Below are 22,608 nucleotides of genomic sequence, written 5' to 3' on the forward strand. Positions count from 1 at the left end.
AGCATTACCAACAATTAAATGAAACTGTGCCGTATAAAAGTTATTATTTGTATCTGTTAGGTTTAGTTAGTTAGTTCGCTCTCAATCAACTTCCTATACGAATGAGTAAAACAACGAAAATTGTTTACTGAGAAACACAAATACAATTCTCTTGTTAGGAAACTTCAAAGATGATGATCTCACAAGTTGAGTGGAATGTTACGCGTCTACTCTTCTACTCCTTTTAAATACTTATATTGAAGATCGAATTGCAAAAAAGACTCGCGAGCACGACAATTGCCCAATGCAACAAGTGGTCGCTCATTTAATTACTCTCCCATGTTACCAAATTCGAAGTTCAAATACATTGCAATGATTTAGGTATAGAAATCAATTTTGAGGAATATTTTTGGAATATTTTCTTCAAAAATTGTCTTAATTCTTTTATTCAAAGTCTTTTTTAATAATTTCATTTTATTTTCAAAATTCTTCAAAATCCCAGATTCAAATAGTTAAGAAAAATCTCAAAACCCCTTTACGTTATAAAGTGAATTTCTTTCATTCAATTAAACAAATTATTGCCTGAGATTTTTTTACTGCGTGCAAACTTGCCGACGGCTTTGCATTTTAACAGAGTTGAATCTGTTTTGTCTGTTATTTAACAAAATTGAATCTGTTTTGTCTGTTATTTAACAGAATTGAATCTTTGTTTCCTGTTAAGTTGGGCATTTAACGTAGCTATTGACGTTACCGTTTAAGTTGTTAAGTTGAGCTTTTAACCATTTATTTATTATAAGCGACTCTGTGCTTCGCCTTTCAACAGGGAATTTAGCGAGGGTGTTGTTTAATTTGATAATAAAAATTATGGCAGTCTAATTTTAGGCTAACTTGTAAAATTATTATTATTATAAATTTAGCCAGAGAATAAATTTTTTCTCCTAAAGCGCTAGCATCAAAAAAAACTGTACCGCACTTGAGATTCGAACCCACGACATTGAGTTGAAAATCGAGATTCTTGCCATTCAGGCGCATAACTTGCAAAATTAAATAAGTTTAGTTCGCTTCGATTTAAAGTTGTGCAGGTTGCTTTCTCTTAGAGCAAGACAAAAGTATTAAGTAAATGCAGAATATTGTTTTGCGATATTTTATAACAAGGATACATTAAATTTATATTTATATAATTTTTTATTTGCGTAACATAATCGTTTAGCAGTGGGATGTGAACTAATTACACTTAAGTAGCAACAAAAACATTTTTTCGTTTTTTTTCTGTGTAAGCGAACAGAAATTATCCAAAAACACAACTAACAATTTCTTTCAGATTTTATATACATTTTTCTCTAAAAATCATAAATTAAAAGCGATTGCGTACACGTGTGCAGTCACTCACTCACAAAACACAACAAAAAAAAAGGTAAATAAATAAAAAGATCACTGGACTTATTAAAGTGACGCTAGTTGTAACGCAAATCAAAGACTCACCTAAGTACACGAAACTTAATGCTGCTGCGGTTGCTGACAAGAAACGAGGAAAAAAAGGAAAGTACGTTTAAAAACTAAAGAATAAAGATTAAAAGATTCTAACAATTTGGTTCTAGATTAAAATATCATCACTATAATTGGACACACAGGCAGTTATTGTACGCGAGCGATGATAATGGGTCCTGTTTACAGTTGGGGAGCCTCTTGAATGGGAATGTTGTTGTTGCTGCTGCTCTTGGGATGGCATGTAGCTGGCAGAAGTAGCTTGATTATGAAGTAAACGTCATTTCTTCGAATTTAAACTGGGTCTAGGCAATGAGTTAATAAATGAAGTGTGCGTGGGTATGGCAGGTGCAACAAATCCCAAATCCGGTATTAAGGCTATGCTCGGCGCTACCTTATTCGCTACCTTAGCTGAACCTACTTGAAATTGATTGTTGCGGATACCGCCACCAGCCGTAGTTACACGTTCAGGAGCCGTAGAAAAATTCTGCATTATATGTATTTGCTGTTGTTGGGCTTGTTGCGACTGTATAGGAATGTGACAGTTATTAAATGTGCTTGTTGGATTGTAATTATGGTTATTGTTATTATTTAGCTGACTATGACTGTGGTGTTTAGGGGACTGCTGGTGGCAATTGCCGACATTAATGGGACCTTTGTGGTAAAGACTTAATGGATTGTTATAGAAATTCGCATTTTGCCAAGCTCCGCTATTAAATTGTGGTATGCTTCTGTAAGTCGAGCTATACAATGGTGCAATATTGTTACCCGCAGATGGAACACTTGATACGAAGTCTGACCATTCATCGTCATTGTTCGAATTGCATTCTCTGTTGTTTGCTGGCGGCGGCTGTTTCAAGGGCGAAATGTTGGGTGTTTTAACAAAATTGTTATTGTTATTGTTGATTGAGGTTTGATTCTGGGTAATGGATTTAATATTGCTTATAGGCACCGAAATATAATCGGACCAGTCGTCTTCATCCTCTTTATGTTGGGATTGCTGCTCTTTATGAGCCACTGTAGCACTAATCGAGAGCGTGGACGGGGACGAAACGGCCTCACGAGTAGGTGTTGATTTTTGAGATGAGCTAGAGGTAGTCGATTTTAAGGATTTTGGCTCTGGAAACAGTTCATCGATTCTAGCCAATTCTTCGGGATTAATATTGGCGGTCGAATCACCCCACTCGATCTTAGGGGTTTGATTTTCCATTGCAATTGCTTGAGGCAGTAATATGGCTGGGCTTAAAATCATGCCATGCACAGCTGTTGAAGCAGATAGATTTGACGTTTCTCCTGAGCTTTTAGAATTTAAAGACTTTTGAGTTAGTGTATTGTCGCTATGGAATGGTAAGGAATTTTTTACGGCTGTGCTACAAGCTACATCTGTTCCCACGCTTGGCACTGACTGGAAGTCAGAAAATTCATCATCATCTTCGGCATTACCGACTACACCTGTTGAAAGCTTTTCGTCACTCATCTGGGCTTCAAATGGACTACTGTGACCTGTCGTTGTTACAGATGCATTGACCTGATCCGCTTCAACGCTTTCCTTTTCAAGGGCGATTTCTAATGAAAATCCAGGCTCATAGACAACATCCCGATATTCCTTTTTGACAACTGTCTCATCAATAATCACACCCATGGCTGCTTTTGCATAATCAAAATCAATGGGGATCACTTTGGAGGGTGAACTAGTCGGGGTCATACTAGAGTTTTTTCCTTCAATATCCATCGTCTTTGAAGGTGTATATATGTGAGTTTCTTTAAAAGAGCCTGAAAACGTTGATGTAACTATCACTTCATTTTCATTATTATTTGTATTCAACGAACTGGTAGGTTGAGAGATTTCAGGTAGATCAAATGATTCCGAATTATGCGTTATTGACTCCTCTGCATCTATAGCGGAAGGTAACGAGGATGAAAACCTCTCAACAGTTTCCATTTCGCTTAGAGGTGGAGTCTTCGAGTATTCCTCTTCCCTCAATTGCAATGGTGCAGTATAATTGCTATCAACTATTGTTACGGGTTTAGTGCAGGATGTGGCGATTGATGATGTATCCGAGATCATCGGATTGATAACTAAAAATAACAAACACAAAAACGCAATTTTAGGCGTTTTTGCACTAATATCGCTTTTCAACGGTTACCTTCTTTATTTTGTTCACTTGATGTGTTCACTTTCACTTCCACTGCATCTTCTATGAAACCTATCTTGTCGCGATTGCAATGATTGTAGCTATCAGTGGATTTGATGTCAGAACTAAGATCATCGTAAGTCGAACACTCGGCAATATTTGAGTTTTTCGGTTTCATAGGTTTTAAAGGATTAAAACTCAAATTGGCAGCATAGCGCGGTAGAGAGGGATTCCAATTTTCCCCAAACAGCTTCAAAGACATCGTTTAACATAAAATCATTTTTATTGCTATTATTCAAAATTATTTTCAAAAACTCACAATATTCCGAGAATCTATTCCCAAAGATTTGATAAAAATGTGACGAGTCTCTGAATTTGCCCATTGATAGTCTAAGGCTTTTGCAGAATCTATTGGCGGAAATGGTATATCACATCCCTTATAAATTTTGAAAGATGCCTGCTCATAATTGTCTGACGTGTTTGGAGCAATTGTCTGTTCAGGAAACATAAACTGTAAGATTTTTAATATGCGTTCATTTAAATTTTTATGGGATGGAATCGCCCCCGATGAAGCTTCCGTTTCTAACGTTGAAGAATGACTAGATGTTGACTTTAAAGAGGCAGGTATTATTACGGTTGTTGCAGGAATTGTGGATGGTTGGGCGGTATTGAAATCCCCAAAATCGTCATCGCTATCATCACTTTTATCAATTTTATTCTCCAAAATAAGACAACTCTCTGTTATAGATGACGTCGCTCGTGTCACAAATTGAGTACATTTACGCGGTTGTTCTTCCTCACATTTATAATTTTCTATGTTATTTTTGAATTTCGAAATATCTATGTCCTTTTCATTATCCGCAGAATGAGTTGTTGAATTTTGTTTGTCGGCGTTATCAATAGTTGGACTTGAGTTGTAAGAATTGAATCCATTAAAATCGCCCTCTCGACTACTTTGTAGGATTGGAAATGAATCGAAATCACCAAAATCCCCATTGTCATCTTCATTCTCTGAAAATTCAACTTTCAGCTGATTGTTATTCTCTACACTATTTTTCTTCCCGAGAGGATCTTTAATATTTTTTATATACACAGTTTCCTCGTTTTCTCCGCCGAATTCCTTGATTTCTCTCGTTTGAACTGTACTTAATTCAGGTTCTTGTAATGTGGTATTGAAATATTGGAAATTATCGAAGTCTCCAAAATTTTCCATTTCATATGTCTTTCGTTCTATGTTATTATTGTCTAACGAAGAGGAACCGGTAAAAATATTTTTACTAAACAGCTCCATATATTTTTCATTGCCTTCTCCATCTTCAGTTGTATTGATATTTTTAAAATCTTTCGACTTCTTTGCAGTCATATTTTCACTTCTGTTATCGATTTCTTCTATTTTGTAATAATCGTTAATGTTGGTGTCTTCTTCTGCAAAGTTTTTAGATATCTTGGAGGAATAGAGCTCCTCATCACTGCTGTCATCTTCCAAATCCTCTATCAATATTACTGCAGAATGTACAGTAGCAACTGGCTCGTCTTTAGTCCCGCTAAATGTAATTTTGTTGCTTTCACTATTGCCGTTAGTTTCATTAATATCTGGTGACGTATTTGCGGCGCCTTCCGTGGAAATAATTTCGATACTATAGTTTAAAGCCTCTAATGCCTTTGAAGAAGGTGATGGTATTTCAGTACTGGGAGCTTCTCCAGATTTTTCAGAAGACTTCAAAGGAGGCGGAGAATTTTCCTCTATATAAGTCCCTCGTTCATATAATCCTATCACTTGCATTTCGCTAAGCGAAGCTGAAGGTGATGGCAAAGATTCTAGAGTTTTTCAAATAAAACTCTATTATAAAGTTTATAATTGTGTTTGAAACGCTTACCAGGTATGTCAATGACTGTTAAAAAATCACCGTAATCTTCACCTGCAGCCACACCGGTAAGTGTGGGAGATATATCTAAGTCATCATCTTCCTCGCCAGAATCAATTGGGGGTGTACTGCATAACAATGGAGGAATCGGAGGCACATTAACCATTGTTTATAATTTTGAAAATAAAGATGTTAACCACACAATTAACACACACGCACACACAGCTGATTAAGAAGCCTGGCTTACTTAAAGCAGAGGTAGTGTGAACAGCAGTTGACAAAGCGGATATGTGCGTATATAAAACCTGGCTAACGTACGTGTATGAACTCGAATATGCACTTTAACAAATGAGTTGAGTCATGTGAAACTACTATTTAGTTTTTTATAACACACTCTGCAATTTTAAGGTGTATTCACGGAAAGCTTCTAAACAATACCTTATGACGTTTTGAATGCTTTTTTTAAATTGCACCAATATTTGTGTATTTGTTATAAGAAATAAATTAACACCTGAAAATTTACGAAAAATAAATTATATCAACATTTACAAATTTCCCCAGCTTTACGTATTTTTATTATTTCACCTTTATATACGCGCACGTATCTTGACTACTTTTAAAAGAAATATCTGTAGATAATACCAGAATTGTTATATATTTTAAAATATATAATTTTTAAACAAATACTAACAATTTCTTCTTTACTATTCCATGAAAATATTGCTTTTTTCTACGTGCTCTCCCCGTGATCAGTGTTGCCAAGCATTCATATACTCTTTCCTATTAACAGTATTAACCGCTTTATCGTATAAACTATATAATAAAATAATGCGAAACGAAAAATTATTTCTTAATTCTTCACAACTACACAGATGTGAATACAATAAAGAAAAGTTGATGGTATCAAAATAATTTGTAATTAATTTTGTAAGTATTTCTTTGTAAATTATGTAAATATTTGAAGTATGTACGAAATTGTGCAAACTTGCATATTTTTGATGCAGTTTGAAGGTCATTGTAAAAACACTAGTACAAAAAACATATGATTTTTACATTAGAACTGCGGACAAGTCAAAAATATTATTAAAATTATTAAATAAACAAAAATGAGACATTCTTTATTTATGGCACGCACAGTTCTAGTGCAAAATAATAATGTCGAAGAGGCATGTCGTTTATTAAATCGTATTTTAGGTAAAGAAGAAATATTTGATCAATTTCGGCGTACACGTTATTATGAAAAACCTTATCAGGTGAGTTGTACCTATATTACAATTATTAATTATTTAAAAAATGTTGTTAATACTGCAGGTGCGGCGTCGCGTCAATTTTGAAAAGTGCAAAGCTATATATAATGAAGACATGAATCGTAAAATCCAATTTGTTTTACGTAAAAATCGTGTCGAACCATTTCCAGGCTGTTCTTGAATTTGTTTATATGTAAATTCTAAATAAAAACAAAGAGGATTATGTAATCGTCTAAAAACCATCCCAAGAGATACTTCTTATTTCCTACCTACACCAAGCAATAAGAAGAACAAGAAACCTACACCAAGAAATATAAGAGATTATGTGGGTACGCAAAATGAATCGATTTTCAGGCATATTTATCTTATATATCATACATATTGACTTTAATAAAAATATATATGTAGTTTATTGGCCCGACCTGTCAGATCGTACACACTCTAAGAGACGCACATTGCCTTTGTGATGCTAGTTATTTTGGAGGTTTTGATTATGACCAATGAACAGGACCTGCGGTTTCGCAACCCATTTCCAAGTCGGTGTGCCATATATCATATGATAAACCGGCTTTTCTTGGATACTACCATCCAACGCTTACATACTACTGGCTAAGGCCATTTGAAATATGGCGGTTCTGCAAAAAATGCGGGTAAATTAAACAAAAGTTGCTTATATGGAGATCTTGACTAGCGACGAATTCTTAACACACTGCAGATTCCAGTTGTAGGCAATAGCGTATGTCAACTAGATGGAATCAACTGCACTGCTCCTTGTGTATTTGACGTTTGTATGCGGACTTCGTTATTCCCTTTTTGCCATTCCTATGTATACATATGAACGCCCGTTAACTTGCTCTAAACGCTTTTTAGCATTTACTTTACAATTGGTAAAAAGTTCTTTAAACTTGCAGAGTTTATATGTTCACTTCAATGTTAATTAATAAAATAATTAACAAATGGTTAAAGAAAGGATTAAATTTTCAAGCTTAATGTGAACACATGTCTTTCTCAACCTCACCTTCATATAGTAATTATAAAAAACTAAAAATAAACATCTAATAAATTATAGTCGAGTCCTCTTTATTTATACTATATAGATTATATATACCCGCCATCTTTGTCTTAAAAGATAATTCGAGGTAAATGGAATTGCGATATTCATGGCTAGGCGGAGCTGACGTTTTCCATTTTGTTGCTCTATGATCATCTATACACAACGACAAGAAAATTTTTATCCATACATCGTATGTAAGTAGAGTAAAAAAGAAAAAAAGAAACTTTCCACGGAGCGAATCTGAAAAATACGATTAGAAAGCGGATTACGCCTTGAATAATTCGATTTAATTTAAATCACTTCCATTTCAAATTCGGCAGTTTACTTGCTTGGAGCTTTGCGTGTAAATTTTGTCGATTTAGTAACCGTTGCTGGTTGAGTGATCTCCAATGTCACAGATCGGCTAAGAAATTAAGCTAAAAGCATATATATATATATTCTCTCTCTCGTACGACAAATATATTCTTCTTTAATAATAATATTACTGGTGGAGGGAGACGAATAGGTCTTCTGTAATGATATGCAATAGGGGTTAAAAGCTTTAAGCTTTGCCTCTATAAAAGCTCTTGGCTCTTGTAATTGTATGGCTATATTCCCTATTTTAAAGTGTTTTTAAGGTTGGCGAAGAACGCAACTATTGCGCCGACAATAAACGAATAAAAACTGTAATATTTAGTTACCCTAGAGATTTGAAGTGTATGTGTGTATGTTTGTGTTTGTGTTTCTGTGTGTTTGTGTGTGTGTATGGTCTTAGCAATGTGTAAATTAGATAAAAGGTGAATTAATCATTAAGAAAATTCAATTAAAGGGTAATTGAATTAAGGGCATTTTTATAATTCACAAAGGCTTAGGAATTCTAGCGACGTTAGTGTGAAATTCAATTACCCCGCACACACAAAGAAATGCATTTGCCTATGTTTGTGCACATATAGTTTCCTAAATTAGTCAGTCACAAGGGTTTTATCATCTTTACAAAGCTTATCGTTATTGTTCTTTTTGTTTTTTGTCCGTGGTAATGTTTTGGAAAATTGACAAAACAATTTCAATCAATATTTAATGTGAGAATCACTTCACACACATGCATTGCATTCAATTTCAGCCATTTGCATGCTGCGAATTGATGCAAAAATATCGGTGCAACTGAAAAAGCCATTATCCGTTTAATTATTTTATAACGTGTGCATGTGTGCGTGCGTGTGTGTTTGCTAGTTTTATAAAATTTGTAAAACATAGAAACATTGTTTGCTTAACCCGTTATATCGTTTATTGATTTTATTACTGTGGGCTGTATTGCCTACGGAATTTTGAAATTTCGCTTGTATTTCAATTTCGCTTAAAAGATTAAATCGGAGACATTTTAATTTTAAATTTATTGTTTAGAGTTTCGAAACTTATTTGACTTCTGACTGAAACCAATCACAAATGTAACTAACTAAATTTCGTTTTGTTCTTGTTGTTGGTTTCTTTCTTTAATAGCAGTAAGTGCGGTGTACGTCTTAGACTTGCTTACGATGAATTTGCATAAACTTGTTGGGATAATAGGCCTGCTGGGGTTGGCCATGTCATGTCAAGCATATCCTACTTTAGCCTTGCCTCGTTTCCACAGTAAGTATATTAATGTGTGTATTGTGTTATTAACTACCATATACTTCGACTTACGATTTACATAATGTTTGAGAGTATTTCGTATTATAAAAGGAAAATTATTGATTTCTTTTAATTGGACAATAAGCGCCTTTGTTGGCTTTAATCCAACAAGGTTGGCAGAAAAAAAAAAAGTAATAAAAATATTCGAAAACGTTTTGATTTGTTTATTTCTCTTTTTTTCTAAACAATATTTTGCGGCATATGCTGCACGATCTCTTTAGACACCTTAACGATCTCTAGTTAGTTTGGCGACTACTTACTTTAAAGTAGTTAAAGAAAAAGTTATTTTTTTCAAAAAATCTTCGGTTCATTTCTTTGGTTTCCACGCACAAAGAGCTTGGACCGTCTTTTAAATAGTCCACAATACTACTACAATGCAATTTATGTATTAGTTCTATAAGTTTCGTCTCGCCTTTTCTGCCCATTCAACGATTGGCGATGTTCAGTATAGTTCCTAAACCTTATTCCGAAATCTGAACAATATACATATGTAACTAATAGAATTGAGCTAAGTTCAATTAACATTTCTTATACGTTATATTTTCGTGGACTTGACTATCGAACATAATGTATACATAGAGTCGCCTATATGTAAGGAGGAAAAGAAATTTCTTCAATATTTAATGTTTACCTATTTATTATGTCAGCAGCGTTGTATTGTTGCAATTAATACATTCTGCTTGTATTGAATATTTTTTATATATAAGAAATCAAGGCCAGTCAGTCATGCAATGCACAAACTATCAATACATGTTTGTGCATTTGTGCAGAAGATTCAGTCATTGTATTGTATCACTAGTCCTATCCTAGTAGTGTGTGTACAAATGTATTGTATTTTCCCTTTCAATATCCCTTACGCAGGGAAACAGACGGAGCTCTACGGAACGATACATTGACATCCATCTTTGCTTTCTCGTACACAAGTTGTGTTACGACGACAATCTTTGCTTAAGCCAGAGAAGGAAATAAAGCAAAGCAAATGTGTATGTGTATGTTAACACTGCACTTGTTTATTAACATATTCTTTATTATAAACGTATTGCGAGCACATTTGTTTACATTCGTGATTAAGTATGTGTTGCTATTGCTCTTTTATTTCTATTCTTGGCGCATACTTTAATCAACTAACAATTGCGGCATAACGGTAAAGTGGATTACATTCGATTACATTGACATTTTTTCTTCTACAATATGAAAATGTATCGAATCGTTTCGTTATCTACTTAACCCTATTTCAGTTTTATATTCGTCGCCGATGTGAATGAAGATGTACTCCTTAGTTTGCTCATTTATAAAAGTATCCCTTATCGAGTAGATCTGTCGATCCGTCCGTCTGTACCCTACATATAATTTGCCACAATAGTGGCAAATTGAAATTTTGCAATAATCCCATGATAGTAAAAAATGAATAAAAAGGTACACATCACCGTTAACAAAACGGTAAGATGCAATAACCAATCTAAACTACTTTGCCCAATGGGATTTTTGTTGCGATGCTGGCATTTACTTTTTCCGCTATACCTTTGATGAAAAATTATTGCATCTAAATTGTTTCTTAGTACTCATTAGACAGTGACAATCGTGAAAGACTTGATTGGAGTTAGGAACTCTGTTCCGAGCCTCTTTTACATTGTTAGCGTGTTTGCATGCGTCCGCGTAAACTTTACCTACTTTACATACTGCTGTGGGTGTACAGGACTCGCCGCAAGACGAATATGACTTGCTTTCGTGTTTTGATACTAATATAATGCGCGATATTTACTTTGTTTCTTTTTGCAGGATCTGTAGATAGAATTGCCAAAGGATTGGCAATGGATTTGGGTTTTCCTAAGGTATGTCATTATTATGTTATTAAATATTAAAGATTTCTTAATATTTGTCATGAATTAAGAAACCAACTCGATACCATAGGAAAGTAACTTATTTTTCCACCTACTCTAAGCCATTGATAACGTGTTATAAAAATTGCTTATTATAGAATACACAGCGTAAGAAGAGGACTTAGTGTAGACAAAAGTATGGTTATGGGAAAGGGTGTTGCGAAGTGTTTACCGAATCGTCGCATGACTTACAGCGACTATAGGTTGATATGCAAATGAAAATGTCTTAGATGACGTTCGTGATCATGATTTGATCACGTGTTCCGACATTAATGTTTCGATTATAAAAATTTTCCAGTACATATTGGGAATAAGAACAATAGGGTTTTCTTTTTTGTACAATAAGTTCTAAGCAGACCTTGAATAAAGTCCTTAAATTGTTCTAGTTGAAGAACGTCAATATACACTATATTTATAACCAAACGATTAGGAAATCTAATGCAATTACAGTTGTTATCCCTGTGCTTGTGTAAAATGTATGCATATAAAAAGCAATAGTTCACATAAACAATTTCTTGGCATATACAGACCGACGACGATGTTTTGCAATTGGAACGTTTACGGGAATTACGCGAGAAGAAAGAGAGTCAACCCTATTACCATCAAAAAAAGAACGAACTTATAGCTGACGAGATACCATCGGTTGTTGATGAAAGTCCAAACACTTTACCAGAATTGGAACAACAACTGGAGTCTGCAGCTGGTGAAACAACGGCAACACCATCCAAAGCACCAGCTGAGACACCAAGTGAAGCTCAAACCAATGTCGGCGGTACTGGTATTCACAGACCACCACATTTGCAGAATAATGATGGAGGCAAAGCGGAAACAGTCGCGGGCGGTGGTGGAGAGAAAGCTAAAGCAGCAGCTAAGGTAAAAATGTTTCAAATCATAGTTTAAGGAGACAATTTTTGTCGAATGCTTAGGTGTTGTGTGAAGGGTACTTAAGATAATTGTAAAAATATGTGTAGTGTCGTTTGGGTATGCACGGTGCAGCACGGCTAATGTACGGACAAAATCCCGAAGTACTTCCAACCACGACTTCCACGTCAGCAGCACCGGCCATAACAACTACTAGTACTACGTCTACCTCTACCAGTACAATTGCCGCTGTGGACGCCGAGGCTGCGCCTGTTGAAGAGGACAAAAACATTGAAGCTAGTGGAGTAAATGAAGATGAAAATGATAAACCTGTAGAGTCAGAAGCAACTGAAATGCCTGCGGTTTCCTCCAACGAACCAGTACATCTAAATCCTATGAGGCCCATGAAGGCAGAACGCAAACCAAACAAAGAGGATGAACCTGCTCGACAATTAATAGGTGATGTGATAATTGACGAAACAGCACCATTGAGAAAAAGTGCCAGTCGAAGATCGGTTCCTACGATGAGTTCAAAGGTTTTTATGCATAAAGAATTTTTCAGTTCAGTTTTCTTGTTCAGTTTCACTTCTTTAGAGCAAACAAAAATTCGCTGAGTTTTCGAATTCGGACAATTTATTTAAGATTTTCATTTAAAGTTAGAAAAAAATTGGCTTCAATCCCACTTATGCGTTAACTTTATAGAAAAATACGCTATTTTTTGTGTTCGATTAAAAACAAAAGGGTACAAATATATTTACAGACAGCCGAGAGTTTGCTAAAACACGCCAACGGTCAATATTCATCTTTCGATATGGCGCAGTATGTTTTTTGGACGGGCGATGAGGCCGGTGTGGCGCGAGCAGTTGAAGAACTAATACACCGGGATGCGGTAATTAAAAATTAAGAATCACGTAACGCTTAGATAAGTTAATATTAAGCAGAAGCTTGATAGCTTGCGTAAGAGGAAACGAGCTGCCAATCAGAGAATTGAAAACAGCGCCGCTTTCTCTGAAACTCTTAGTTACATATTAAGCAAGTTAACAACTATTAATGAAGTATTAACAAGAATGTAAATTAATCTGAGTGTGTATGGATTGAATCCGTCTACTACTGGTTGAATCCAATAACTGCTTTGAAAATATCCAAGTCCAATTTTTATACAAGGGCTTGTGTAATTTCGCATAATGTGCAGAGTACAATCTTTTGCCTATGCTGCTTTTTTAAAAGGTTGTAGAACGAGTCTGCAACAATTCCAAACAAAATTTGTGCTTGGGCCAATTATTAAGTAGGTTTGAAGAGTAGGAGAATAATATTAGTTATAAGAAATGTTATGAAATTTTGAAAAAGCCCTCGCAACGTATTATACTTTTAGATGTCGCGTGAAGAAGCCTTAAAATTCTTGCATGATATACGTATGGGTATTGAATACTTGCAGAAATCATATGCGAATCGCATCTTCCCCGAAGAAATCCATCACAACACTGTTAAGGTGGGATGAGTAGATAATAAATATTTTTATTAAATCATTATTTCCCTCGCATATGTTTATCTACGAAATAGAAAAGTTTTATGCCGACAACAACAACAACAACGACTACAACTACAACTGCTTTACCGTATGTCAAATTAGAACAAAATTTGCAAGAAACAGATTCGGAAAATTTGAATTTGGCCAAGACTTTGGACAGCATATCATTGTGGCATAAGTTACAAGCACTTAACAACGAAGATGGACAAGGTAGTGTATGAAATGCAATACGTTAAGAGTCTGATTGGAACATAGGCTTTGTTAAACTCATACAGATTTGGCTGATTTGGACGCCTCTGAGACCAGGCATTCGAAAATCACTGATTGTGAACACAAGGAATATAATTTGGAAGAAATCATATACAAACTGGCTCGGGTAAATATGAATAAGCAAAGATTTTCGTTGTGGACATCTCCTAATGAATATTGTTTTATTTTCGGGTTGTTCTGTTGAAACAACATCTTGAAGACATTTGCACTCTTCAATTATTGGCTGCGTACCAAAGAGTCCGTGTAATTGCATTGCAAGCAAGAGTTCGAGAGTCCGTTTGCTGATAATGATTTCGCGATAAACTGACTGTCGACAATCAAACGACTTCAATTGTGAAGTTGCCGAAATCCGTTGTTTCCCGTTCTTAGCAATCAGTTGTGTATCACTTCTTATGTGTATTCAATGAAAACTGGCAGTCAGCGAAAGTCAGTTTCAGTAAAAGACTTGTATAACTTGCAAATGTTGCATTATTCCACACTAAAACGATATTCTTGAATGCTTCCATGAACAGATGTTATATTCGACTTGGAAGCACATTTATTTGCGTATTTCAATGTATTTAGATAATGTTTACTCAGTCCCTGACACATGGTTCCGATGAGGCTCAAAAGGAAATTCAAAAATTAACCGAATTCTTGGAACGCGAGCATAAGTTGGGTGTTATACCGGTCGACTTGGAAAAGAAGGTTATCCGTAAGTTGAAATTAAGCATTCGAATCATATGTATTGCTGGCATAAGGAATAGTGAATATTAACAATAATTATCATTGTGCAGATGTTCTTTTGCAAGCTTTATCCGACACTTTAACCGATAAGCCGGAATTATGGCCAGCCGCTCAATACCCTTATAATCGACTTTTACGCAGCTACGCCCACGCAAATTATGGTGGCTCCAGTCTAAATAGCGTTTAAGCTCACACACTCAAAATTAATCGTTTATGTGTGTGTGTAATGAAAATTAAAAAAGTGAAGAGAAGAAAAACTCGTCGCGTACGTAGCAGTTTATATAGCTAAACCGAAAGAAGAGAATAATACAAGAGTTATCGTCCATTAATATAAAATATAGCGAAATACAACTAAATAACGCATACAATTAAACAAACACAAAACCGACTATAGACTATATAACTTCGATTTCAATGCAAACAGCAGCACTTTTCGCTCCGATGGTTACTTCAAAAAGTTGCAAATTCTGACGAATCGTTTATCTGTTGTATACCTGTTTTTTAGGCAGACATCAGCGGACAAGCCATCCGCAAGCATATATCGTTATTGTTTTTTTTGTTTCTTTTCTTTACTTACTTTTAGCCTTCCGCTATATATGTGCAGTAAGTTTGCAATTTTCTTTAAACGCTTTCAAATAAACTTGAAGAGAGCAATAGAAGCTGACCGATGTTACACGGGGATCAATTATCTAAAAAGTACTGTCATTTCGTTTCTTCAAATTTTTCAAAAAAAAAAAAAAAAAAAAAAAAAAAAAAAAAAAACAAGAAAGAAAGATGTTCGTGTTCCATAAAGACTTGCGAAAAGTAATAAGAGTTAGTGAAATTTTGTTACTTATATTTCGGTTGTAGACAAAGACCTGTGTTTCAAAAACATATACGAGATTTTTATTTTTCAAAAAAAGAAAGTAATTAAATGTTTTATTAAAAAATTCGAAGAATTTTCATTTTAAAGCGTAAGAAGAAGAAAGCAAGCGAGCTTTATCGTAATATATATTTGTTGTATACACCGATGAATTCCCGGCAACAAATTTGTTAAAAAAGAAACCTTATATCTATAAGTATATGTTATGCCTAATATGTATAATACCAGTAGAACACATAGATACATACATACGTGTTTAATGAAAAAAAAAAAAAAAAAGAAAAGAAGAAGACACATTTTTGCTAATTTATTTACAAAATAATTCATATATTTATTATATTTAATAATAACATGTATAGAATTTTACCCATTGCTAGTGAAAATCATTCAAATCAAGCTGTTTCGTGTAGATCATTGTGTTTTCGCATTAATAATCGCGTTATTATTTTCCTCTCAAATATTACATATAATAAAATAAAAGTATAAATGTATATCAGATAAGTGTGTGTGTGAGAATGCGTTTTGCTTTGAATGCGCCTTCAGAATTTTTTCATTAAGCAATCCATCGAACCTATACAAACATCCTTACCGACTAACGTATATATAAACGGAGGGTGAACGCGGTACTCTACCTGGCACGCGGAGCACCATAGAGATGGCCTGACTACCTTTGCAATGAAATTGCTAAAAAAAAAAGTGTGGTTAAAACCACCGACATTTTGTACACAACAGTCGAAACGGTTGTACAGGAATACGAAGACTTGATGTCGCGTTTTCCATCTGCTAAAGTATCGGTTAAGGCTTTCAACTTAGTTTACAAGAACAAATCTGACTTTGCAGTCTTTCTCCATCAGGCTCGATGACAAGCTAGAAAGTCATCTAAATTTTAAGATTGAAAAGCGTACACAAAACATTTATTTTATTTTGACTTAAATTATGGACACGTAAAGGAAACGCCATTAGAACAAGTTAGATGATTACAGTTTTCAGATATTTCACATTCCACATTCTTCCAAGTCTTCTACAACTATGGAATCATTGCTCGAGGTAGTGGAGACTATGAGGGCTTTCTCAGAATCAGTTAAATTTATAAATTGATTTTTATTTTGCAACTCGTTCTGTATGGATGATAGGAGGTCTGGTGAATTCGCCCTCGAGTCCTTGGCTAATAAAAAGCTGTCATGTTTTTTCAAAGCGCGGTTTTTGTTCACTTCGTCAACTTCGCAATCCTCAATAGTTTCCATTTTTGTTGAGAGCCGTTGCTTTCGCGTTCGTTTTGAGCCTCGTGTAATAAGTAGAACAGCAGGCGATTCGTAGGGCAAAGCCTGGATAACTGTTTGTAAAAGTTTGGGCTGATTTTCTGGAGTCTTGGGATTACCGATCACGACATCAGCTTGTAAAGTGCGATGTCGAGCCTGTTGTTCTTGCTTCTCACGAGCGGCATTTTTGCGCATTAAAGCCCGAGCACGTTTCTTCAAAATGGCTTGCGCGCTAGGATAATAAGCTATTACTTCATTTAAATCGGCTTTAGATAGGACAAAGAGATTGGCGAAACCTTTAGAACGAACGTCGGCAGTGCGACGATCGGCACCATTAATACCGAGCAGGCTAATCTCACCGAAAACACTCCCTTCGGATAAAGTGGCCAGAACGGTGTCGTTGCCACCCATGACCTGAACTTGTCCCAATTTGATTATGTACATTTCGCGGCCCACCTCGCCTTTACGACACACATAATCTCCGGGTAGGAAAGTAACGGCGCGCAATTTCAAAACCAAGTCACGGAGTAAAGCCTCTTCACAATCTGCGAAGAGCTGAACTTTCGATAAGGTTTGTATGTGCACCGAAATAGCGATATCAGTTTTTAAATTAATTGGCAAGGAATCCAAGATGTTAGATTCGTCGAGAGTGCGCTGTTGATCCCAAGTAAACTTAAACCACATCTTCACACGTTTTTGGGTTTCTTTAGAAAGATTCAAGCGACGCATATACTCCAATGTCTCATCTTCCAGTTGGCGATATTCGTTTTTTGTGCGAGTAGCCGTTGATATGATGTCTCTGATTTGTCCAATAAGTAAGGCAAACACGAACACTCCCATTAGCCAGGCTACGGTCATAAAGACGTACTCTCCTTCGCGATCCGGCTTAGGATTTTTCCCTGTGGAAATGTAACTGTTTCTTCTTAAGTCTCTTTCATTGAACGAGAAAATGTTTACCTATGGAAGTGGCCGTTTTTGTGGCGAAAACGAAACAGCGCACATACGGATGGCCTTTACCATTGAAAACCCAGCGGTTTACTCCCACACCTAAAAATGTTTATATGTAGTAAAATTATCGTTTCATATCATAGTCCCTTGTGATAGTGTGTGTAGGTAATATCCAGAAAGACTTAAGAGAGACGAACTTTATACTGCGCCAATTCTATTTTAGAACATGATTCTGAATCGATTTAAACATGTCCGTCTGTCGGTCTGCCTGTGTTCAGCTTACAGATCGCAGTTTTTAAGATGAGAGATTTAAAAAAAATTTGTTACTGAATCGCTGAGTAATAATATTTCGGCATAAAAATTGATGTGAAAAGTTTGGATGTGAAGGGGCAATTTTTTGAAGAGCTTGCCCTTAAGTAAAAAGGCTAAGGTTTCAATATATCGAAAATTGCTTCCAAATATTAACTCAATATAAGAAGTAACTGTATCAAACTTGGACCGTATACCCCATAGAAGGGATGTTATGAGAAGTTACTCTTCATATGGCGAAAGGACGCACATTTTAACATTTTTTATATAAAATCTAACTATATCGATCTTAGCTCAAGAAGGTCTACAGTCTGGAGATTACGAGTTAATTTTCAATATTTTATGATGAAAATAGGTTCATAATAGCAATTTGGCATAAAACTTTGTAGCAGTAAATGTAGTAAATTTGGATTTCTTAGCTGCAATCCGTGTACTCCACATCATATCAGGGATCTTATGAGAAGTAAGCGTTCCTTTGTCAACAAAGTGTAGTTTGTAGTAGATAAAGAATAATGAAACCTTTACTGGGAAAATTTTCATCATTTTAAGTCAAAATGTGGACCCCCCTACAATAAAATGGATTACATGCAAAGTATGGCTTTATATGAGAAAAAGATGGAATTTCTGGCGTATTACGATGAAAATGAATGCAACGAATAAACGCGATGTAGGGAACTTAAGAGACGACTTTGCCCGATTGCGATGCTTGTTGTTAAATTTAAATTTCAGCTCACTCACCTTGATAAGCACTGTACGCATAATAAAGCGTGGAGGTTAGGTGAATCATATATAGCATATAGAGTAGAGTTTTCGTAATTCGCACCTAATTGTGTAGAGTGTATTATGAAAAATGATCTGAAAGCTTATAAACTTTAGCAAAATGCACTTACAATATGCGGAGAAGATATGACGCGATCGAGCAACTTGAAGAATTCCCAAAAACTTTGAACCTTAAAAAATCTAGGAAATCTCAAGTAAACGGCTATAGTGCCATATTTGAAATACAGCAGTTCCAAGGGCAAAAGCGACAATAAATCCAGCTGTAATGTTAAAAAAGATATTCAAGCAATAGTTGCATAAATACTTGCACGTGCAAGCATTGTGAACAGAAAACCTTTCTTTGTTTTTACAATTCTTGAGTAATGAAATTCTTAATGAGAAACGAATCATGCATGTTTTATGATTACTACAACGGCAACACGTACCTTGAATTGTAATTTCCTCATATAATTTTTACGAGTAAGATTTTTATCTTTAACCCAAAAACCCTCGAACAAATACATGAGGCGGTGCTTGAAGAAGACCACGTCCAATAGATAAATAATGTCGGCGCAGAAATCCATAATTAGCCATGTGTTAGTGTTTTCGGGAGTTTGGAAGGGAAATGTGGATCGCAGAGGTATAACCCAAGCATTGTAGAGAAACGATATGGAGACGACGGAAAGCCAGGCAATATATATTTTACCTTGCGGATCCAAGGTATTATGGTCATCATTGCTGCCGCAAAGGCTGGAACAAAGCCACATGCTGGAACGTGAATTATCAGCTTCAAAAGGTCGATTTTTATTAGGGGTTTTTTGAGGGTTAACAACGTTCGATTTTTTCTCTGGAGATTTTTCTCCCTTTTCACTCCAAGCGCGCGTTGCGCTCTGCGGTGGAGCAGAGGGCGAGGGTGAAGGAGACGTAGTACTGCTCGACGGAGTAGGCGGCAACTCTAGTTGTGACTTCACTTTATTAGCTCTGGCCGTAAAACGTCTCACCAAATGTCTTACTTGTTCCCTTAAAAATTGCTGGCCGTCCGAATCTAAACTACCAGCGCTCGAAAGACGATTAACGCAAACATTGATTGGAGTGTTCGGATCTACGACATCTATCTCGCTATCCATAAGCGCTGCTGTATTTTCTTGTTCGTTAAGCACTTCCGGTAATTCGTCATAACAAATTCGCACATCCTGTTCATCTTCATCGACCAACTGTGATTCTGTTTGAGGCGATTTTTGTGCAGCTGTCTCTTCAGCTTGTAAGATTAACTTGCCGGTAATTCTGTCAACTTCTTCTTTTAAAGGTTTCAATTCAATGCCTCGTTCCACGTCAATGTCCACTTGACCGGGTAAAGAGGTGTGACTCTCGTCAATGGGCGCTCCTTTGGTTTGCAATGGAGAATTTGGTTCAGATAGAGCTGCTGTTGCGTTCTTAATATCACCAATTAACACTTTTCGAACACTCTCGGGGCTAACCAAGGGTTTCTCGTTTTCATACTTCAAAATATGTTTCACTAAGGCGTGAGTACTTTCCACGTTTGAGGTCGCATTTTCTGCCTCCAAACATCCTATACGACCGTTCCGAAAATATAAACGCGAATGTATTAGACGCGGTGAACCCGGCTTGGAACGTCGATTTTTAAAAGAATTAATTTTATAAGTAGTATTCTTAATGGAATTACGTCGAGATCCATTAACTGGAGACGGCATTTTGTTTTCTTTATTCGGACTACCTTCTTTGTAACGCATCTTTTTCATTAGCAATTCCATTTCCTTTTCCTCGCGCATAACGTTCTCGGTAGCCGCCAGAAATTCCTCAATTTCCTTTATATCTTTGGATATGGATCCTAAGCTGCGCCGAACATTTTCTTCTTTTTCACTGGGCGAGGAATAGCGCGTTTCATAGCTGTTAAGACGTTTGGTGTTAATGACATTCTGCATAAAGGCATGACGTTCCAGTGTTTCGCAGAACAGAGGCGATTTGGAACGTTTACGATTTGGATAACGTGTAGGTGGTGATGTCATACGTTTGGGTTGCGTACGATCGAAATTCACTTGAAAATCTTCGTAAGAAAAGTTTTCCAATATGTTAGGAGAAGATTTTAACAAGTATTGAGTGTCATAACCTGCACTGGTGGTCTACAATAGAGAACAACAAGAAAAACAAGAAAATTACGGAGCAAACAAACCGAAAATGAAAATAATGTTTTTATTGCCACAAGCTTCGCGCAATAACTAAAATTTAAGCTTCGCAAGAGTCATTAGAGTCTTAGAGCAGGTTAACGCCAGTGGTCAATTAATTTGTTTTCTAGTAGCTTTTGTTTTGCTTGTTGTTGGATTTGCCAGTAGGCCAAACATGTCTTGCATATTAAATTGTGGGAGAGAAAAAAGCACAAAAAAAAAAACAAAACAAAAAAAAAACACAAAAAGAAAACGTTCGCATTTATTTGGTAACGATTTTAAAGCTTTCCTTCAAAGCGTTCAGCAATTTTTCATAAAAAATTAATCACTAGAAAAACACTTTTATGAGCAATGTTGAGATTTAATTGGACTCACTTTACGCAACCGACCCATATTTTCCATTTTCCTCGGAACGTAATCGTGAAGCTTTATAGCACATTAAGGCAAGATTTAAAGAAATCTCTTTTATGAAAACATTTTCAACATATGGGAAATTATTGATTTTTTTTCTTTAACACTTCACGTTACTCTACATTAAATGTGTTTTTTGATACGATTTGTTTAGACTTGTTGCTTAATATGAATTTGTGCATCCCTTCTTGTGTTAAAGTTTTTTTGAAGCCTCCGCAATTTATTTTTGAATAAAACAATGGCCGGACATCAAATTAATTATCTTCACGCTTGAATTTGCCCAACAAGATAAAACTTTTCAAATGCGGTCTGTATACCCATATGAGTGCAAAGCTAACGCAAGTTAACGGGCATGCGTTCAATGGAACATAGGGAACAACTCGTCATTGCAACGTTTTGTTTTGATTATCATTTTCTACATCGAAGAGCGTGCAAGAACGAATAGCTGCAAGACCTGTTGGGTTTCATTAATGAAAAGTTCGACGTAGCAAAACAAAAGAAAATAATGAATTTTAGATGCACGCAAACAATTCGATGACAGCAGTAATCTCTCTCTCTCTCTCTCTCTCGTGCCGTCTCCCCCCCCTTCTCACTTTAAAACCCTATAGGGTGGCAGCAAATTTACTCTGTGAGTAATGTTCAGAATTTTGAGCTGAATCTCTGCCAGATCTGCTCGTGACATTTCCTTCCTATATACCGTAGATTAATCTTTTTCTGGTCTTATATAGATGCTTACATAGTTGCTTCCACTATTGAGCTCACTCTTCACTAAATGCTTTCTTCCCATATTCAAAGCTACATATTCAAGCAATGTAAAGGTTCGGAAATGTTGAGCTCATTTGTCCATTTGCGTTTACCGTTGAAATTTTGCACATGAACTCTGCACTGAATTGGGAAGATCAAGACTAAAACGATGACCATAATATGGCGGCGAAAGGGAATTGAAATATGCCCAGAAAGCACTTTCATTGCATACATTTTTCCAAGTATCCACAAGATTTTTTTAAATGACCACTCATTGTTGTTTAGTGGGATAATATTCGGGAAGTAGATGATAGTTTATTAGTTCCTGGCCTTGTTAAAAATGAGAATACGGCACTTAACGCTAATACTGTGAACGTAAAGTGAGGTTAATTTTCCATTTCCTCCCTTTGAAGATACTATGAAGTCAGGTAAGTGAGTTTTTTAATTTTTACTACG

The 22,608-nt window shown here is 35.8% G+C and overlaps 4 protein-coding genes across 16 annotated transcripts; 2 read left to right on the forward strand and 2 right to left on the reverse strand.

Annotated features, from left to right (window-relative positions):
- Positions 1 to 990: 990 nt before the first annotated feature.
- Positions 991 to 6,139, reverse strand: LOC119634389. Of its 2 annotated transcripts, XM_038028509.1 has the most exons (6): positions 6,050 to 6,139; positions 5,477 to 5,975; positions 3,919 to 5,417; positions 3,612 to 3,849; positions 3,295 to 3,543; positions 991 to 3,237 (listed from the first exon to the last, which is right to left on the reverse strand). In XM_038028509.1, exons 2-6 carry the CDS (start codon positions 5,628 to 5,630, stop codon positions 1,745 to 1,747), a joined length of 3,633 nt encoding a protein of 1,210 aa, XP_037884437.1. In that variant the 5' UTR covers positions 5,631 to 5,975; positions 6,050 to 6,139; the 3' UTR covers positions 991 to 1,744. The 2 variants fall into 2 exon arrangements, with proteins under 2 accessions (XP_037884437.1, XP_037884436.1); XM_038028508.1 differs by having other exon boundaries at positions 992 to 3,543.
- A 383-nt stretch (positions 6,140 to 6,522) lies between these two features.
- On the forward strand, positions 6,523 to 7,942 carry LOC119634405 (28S ribosomal protein S21, mitochondrial). Of its 5 annotated transcripts, XM_038028540.1 has the most exons (4): positions 6,523 to 6,717; positions 6,776 to 7,040; positions 7,120 to 7,361; positions 7,427 to 7,701. In XM_038028540.1, the coding sequence occupies exons 1-2, from the start codon at positions 6,571 to 6,573 to the stop codon at positions 6,890 to 6,892; spliced, it is 264 nt and encodes an 87-aa protein (XP_037884468.1). In that variant the 5' UTR covers positions 6,523 to 6,570; the 3' UTR covers positions 6,893 to 7,040; positions 7,120 to 7,361; positions 7,427 to 7,701. The 5 variants fall into 5 exon arrangements, with proteins under 5 accessions (XP_037884468.1, XP_037884470.1, XP_037884471.1 ...); XM_038028542.1 differs by lacking the exons at positions 7,120 to 7,361; positions 7,427 to 7,701 and adding an exon at positions 7,841 to 7,942; XM_038028543.1 differs by lacking the exons at positions 7,120 to 7,361; positions 7,427 to 7,701 and adding an exon at positions 7,809 to 7,824.
- Positions 7,943 to 8,364: 422 nt separating this feature from the next.
- LOC119634392 lies at positions 8,365 to 15,818 on the forward strand. 8 transcript variants are annotated; one of them, XM_038028519.1, is made up of 11 exons: positions 8,365 to 8,430; positions 9,245 to 9,370; positions 11,192 to 11,244; positions 11,821 to 12,165; positions 12,264 to 12,689; positions 12,914 to 13,042; positions 13,526 to 13,642; positions 13,714 to 13,891; positions 13,957 to 14,057; positions 14,516 to 14,645; positions 14,728 to 15,818. In XM_038028519.1, exons 2-11 carry the CDS (start codon positions 9,277 to 9,279, stop codon positions 14,862 to 14,864), a joined length of 1,710 nt encoding a protein of 569 aa, XP_037884447.1. In that variant the 5' UTR covers positions 8,365 to 8,430; positions 9,245 to 9,276; the 3' UTR covers positions 14,865 to 15,818. The 8 variants fall into 8 exon arrangements, with proteins under 8 accessions (XP_037884447.1, XP_037884444.1, XP_037884449.1 ...); XM_038028516.1 differs by having other exon boundaries at positions 8,366 to 8,430; positions 9,242 to 9,370; XM_038028521.1 differs by having other exon boundaries at positions 8,379 to 8,461; positions 9,242 to 9,370.
- LOC119634390 (cGMP-gated cation channel alpha-1) lies at positions 15,415 to 21,664 on the reverse strand. Its single transcript, XM_038028510.1, has 6 exons — positions 21,373 to 21,664; positions 19,261 to 20,955; positions 18,946 to 19,095; positions 18,794 to 18,878; positions 17,756 to 17,845; positions 15,415 to 17,697 (listed from the first exon to the last, which is right to left on the reverse strand). The coding sequence occupies exons 1-6, from the start codon at positions 21,397 to 21,399 to the stop codon at positions 16,535 to 16,537; spliced, it is 3,210 nt and encodes a 1,069-aa protein (XP_037884438.1). The 5' UTR covers positions 21,400 to 21,664; the 3' UTR covers positions 15,415 to 16,534.
- Positions 21,665 to 22,608: the final 944 nt, after the last annotated feature.

The sequence above is a fragment of the Glossina fuscipes genome, unplaced genomic scaffold (genome assembly GCF_014805625.2).
Source record: "Glossina fuscipes isolate IAEA_lab_2018 unplaced genomic scaffold, Yale_Gfus_2 3, whole genome shotgun sequence".
Classification (NCBI taxonomy): Eukaryota; Metazoa; Arthropoda; class Insecta; order Diptera; family Glossinidae; genus Glossina; species Glossina fuscipes.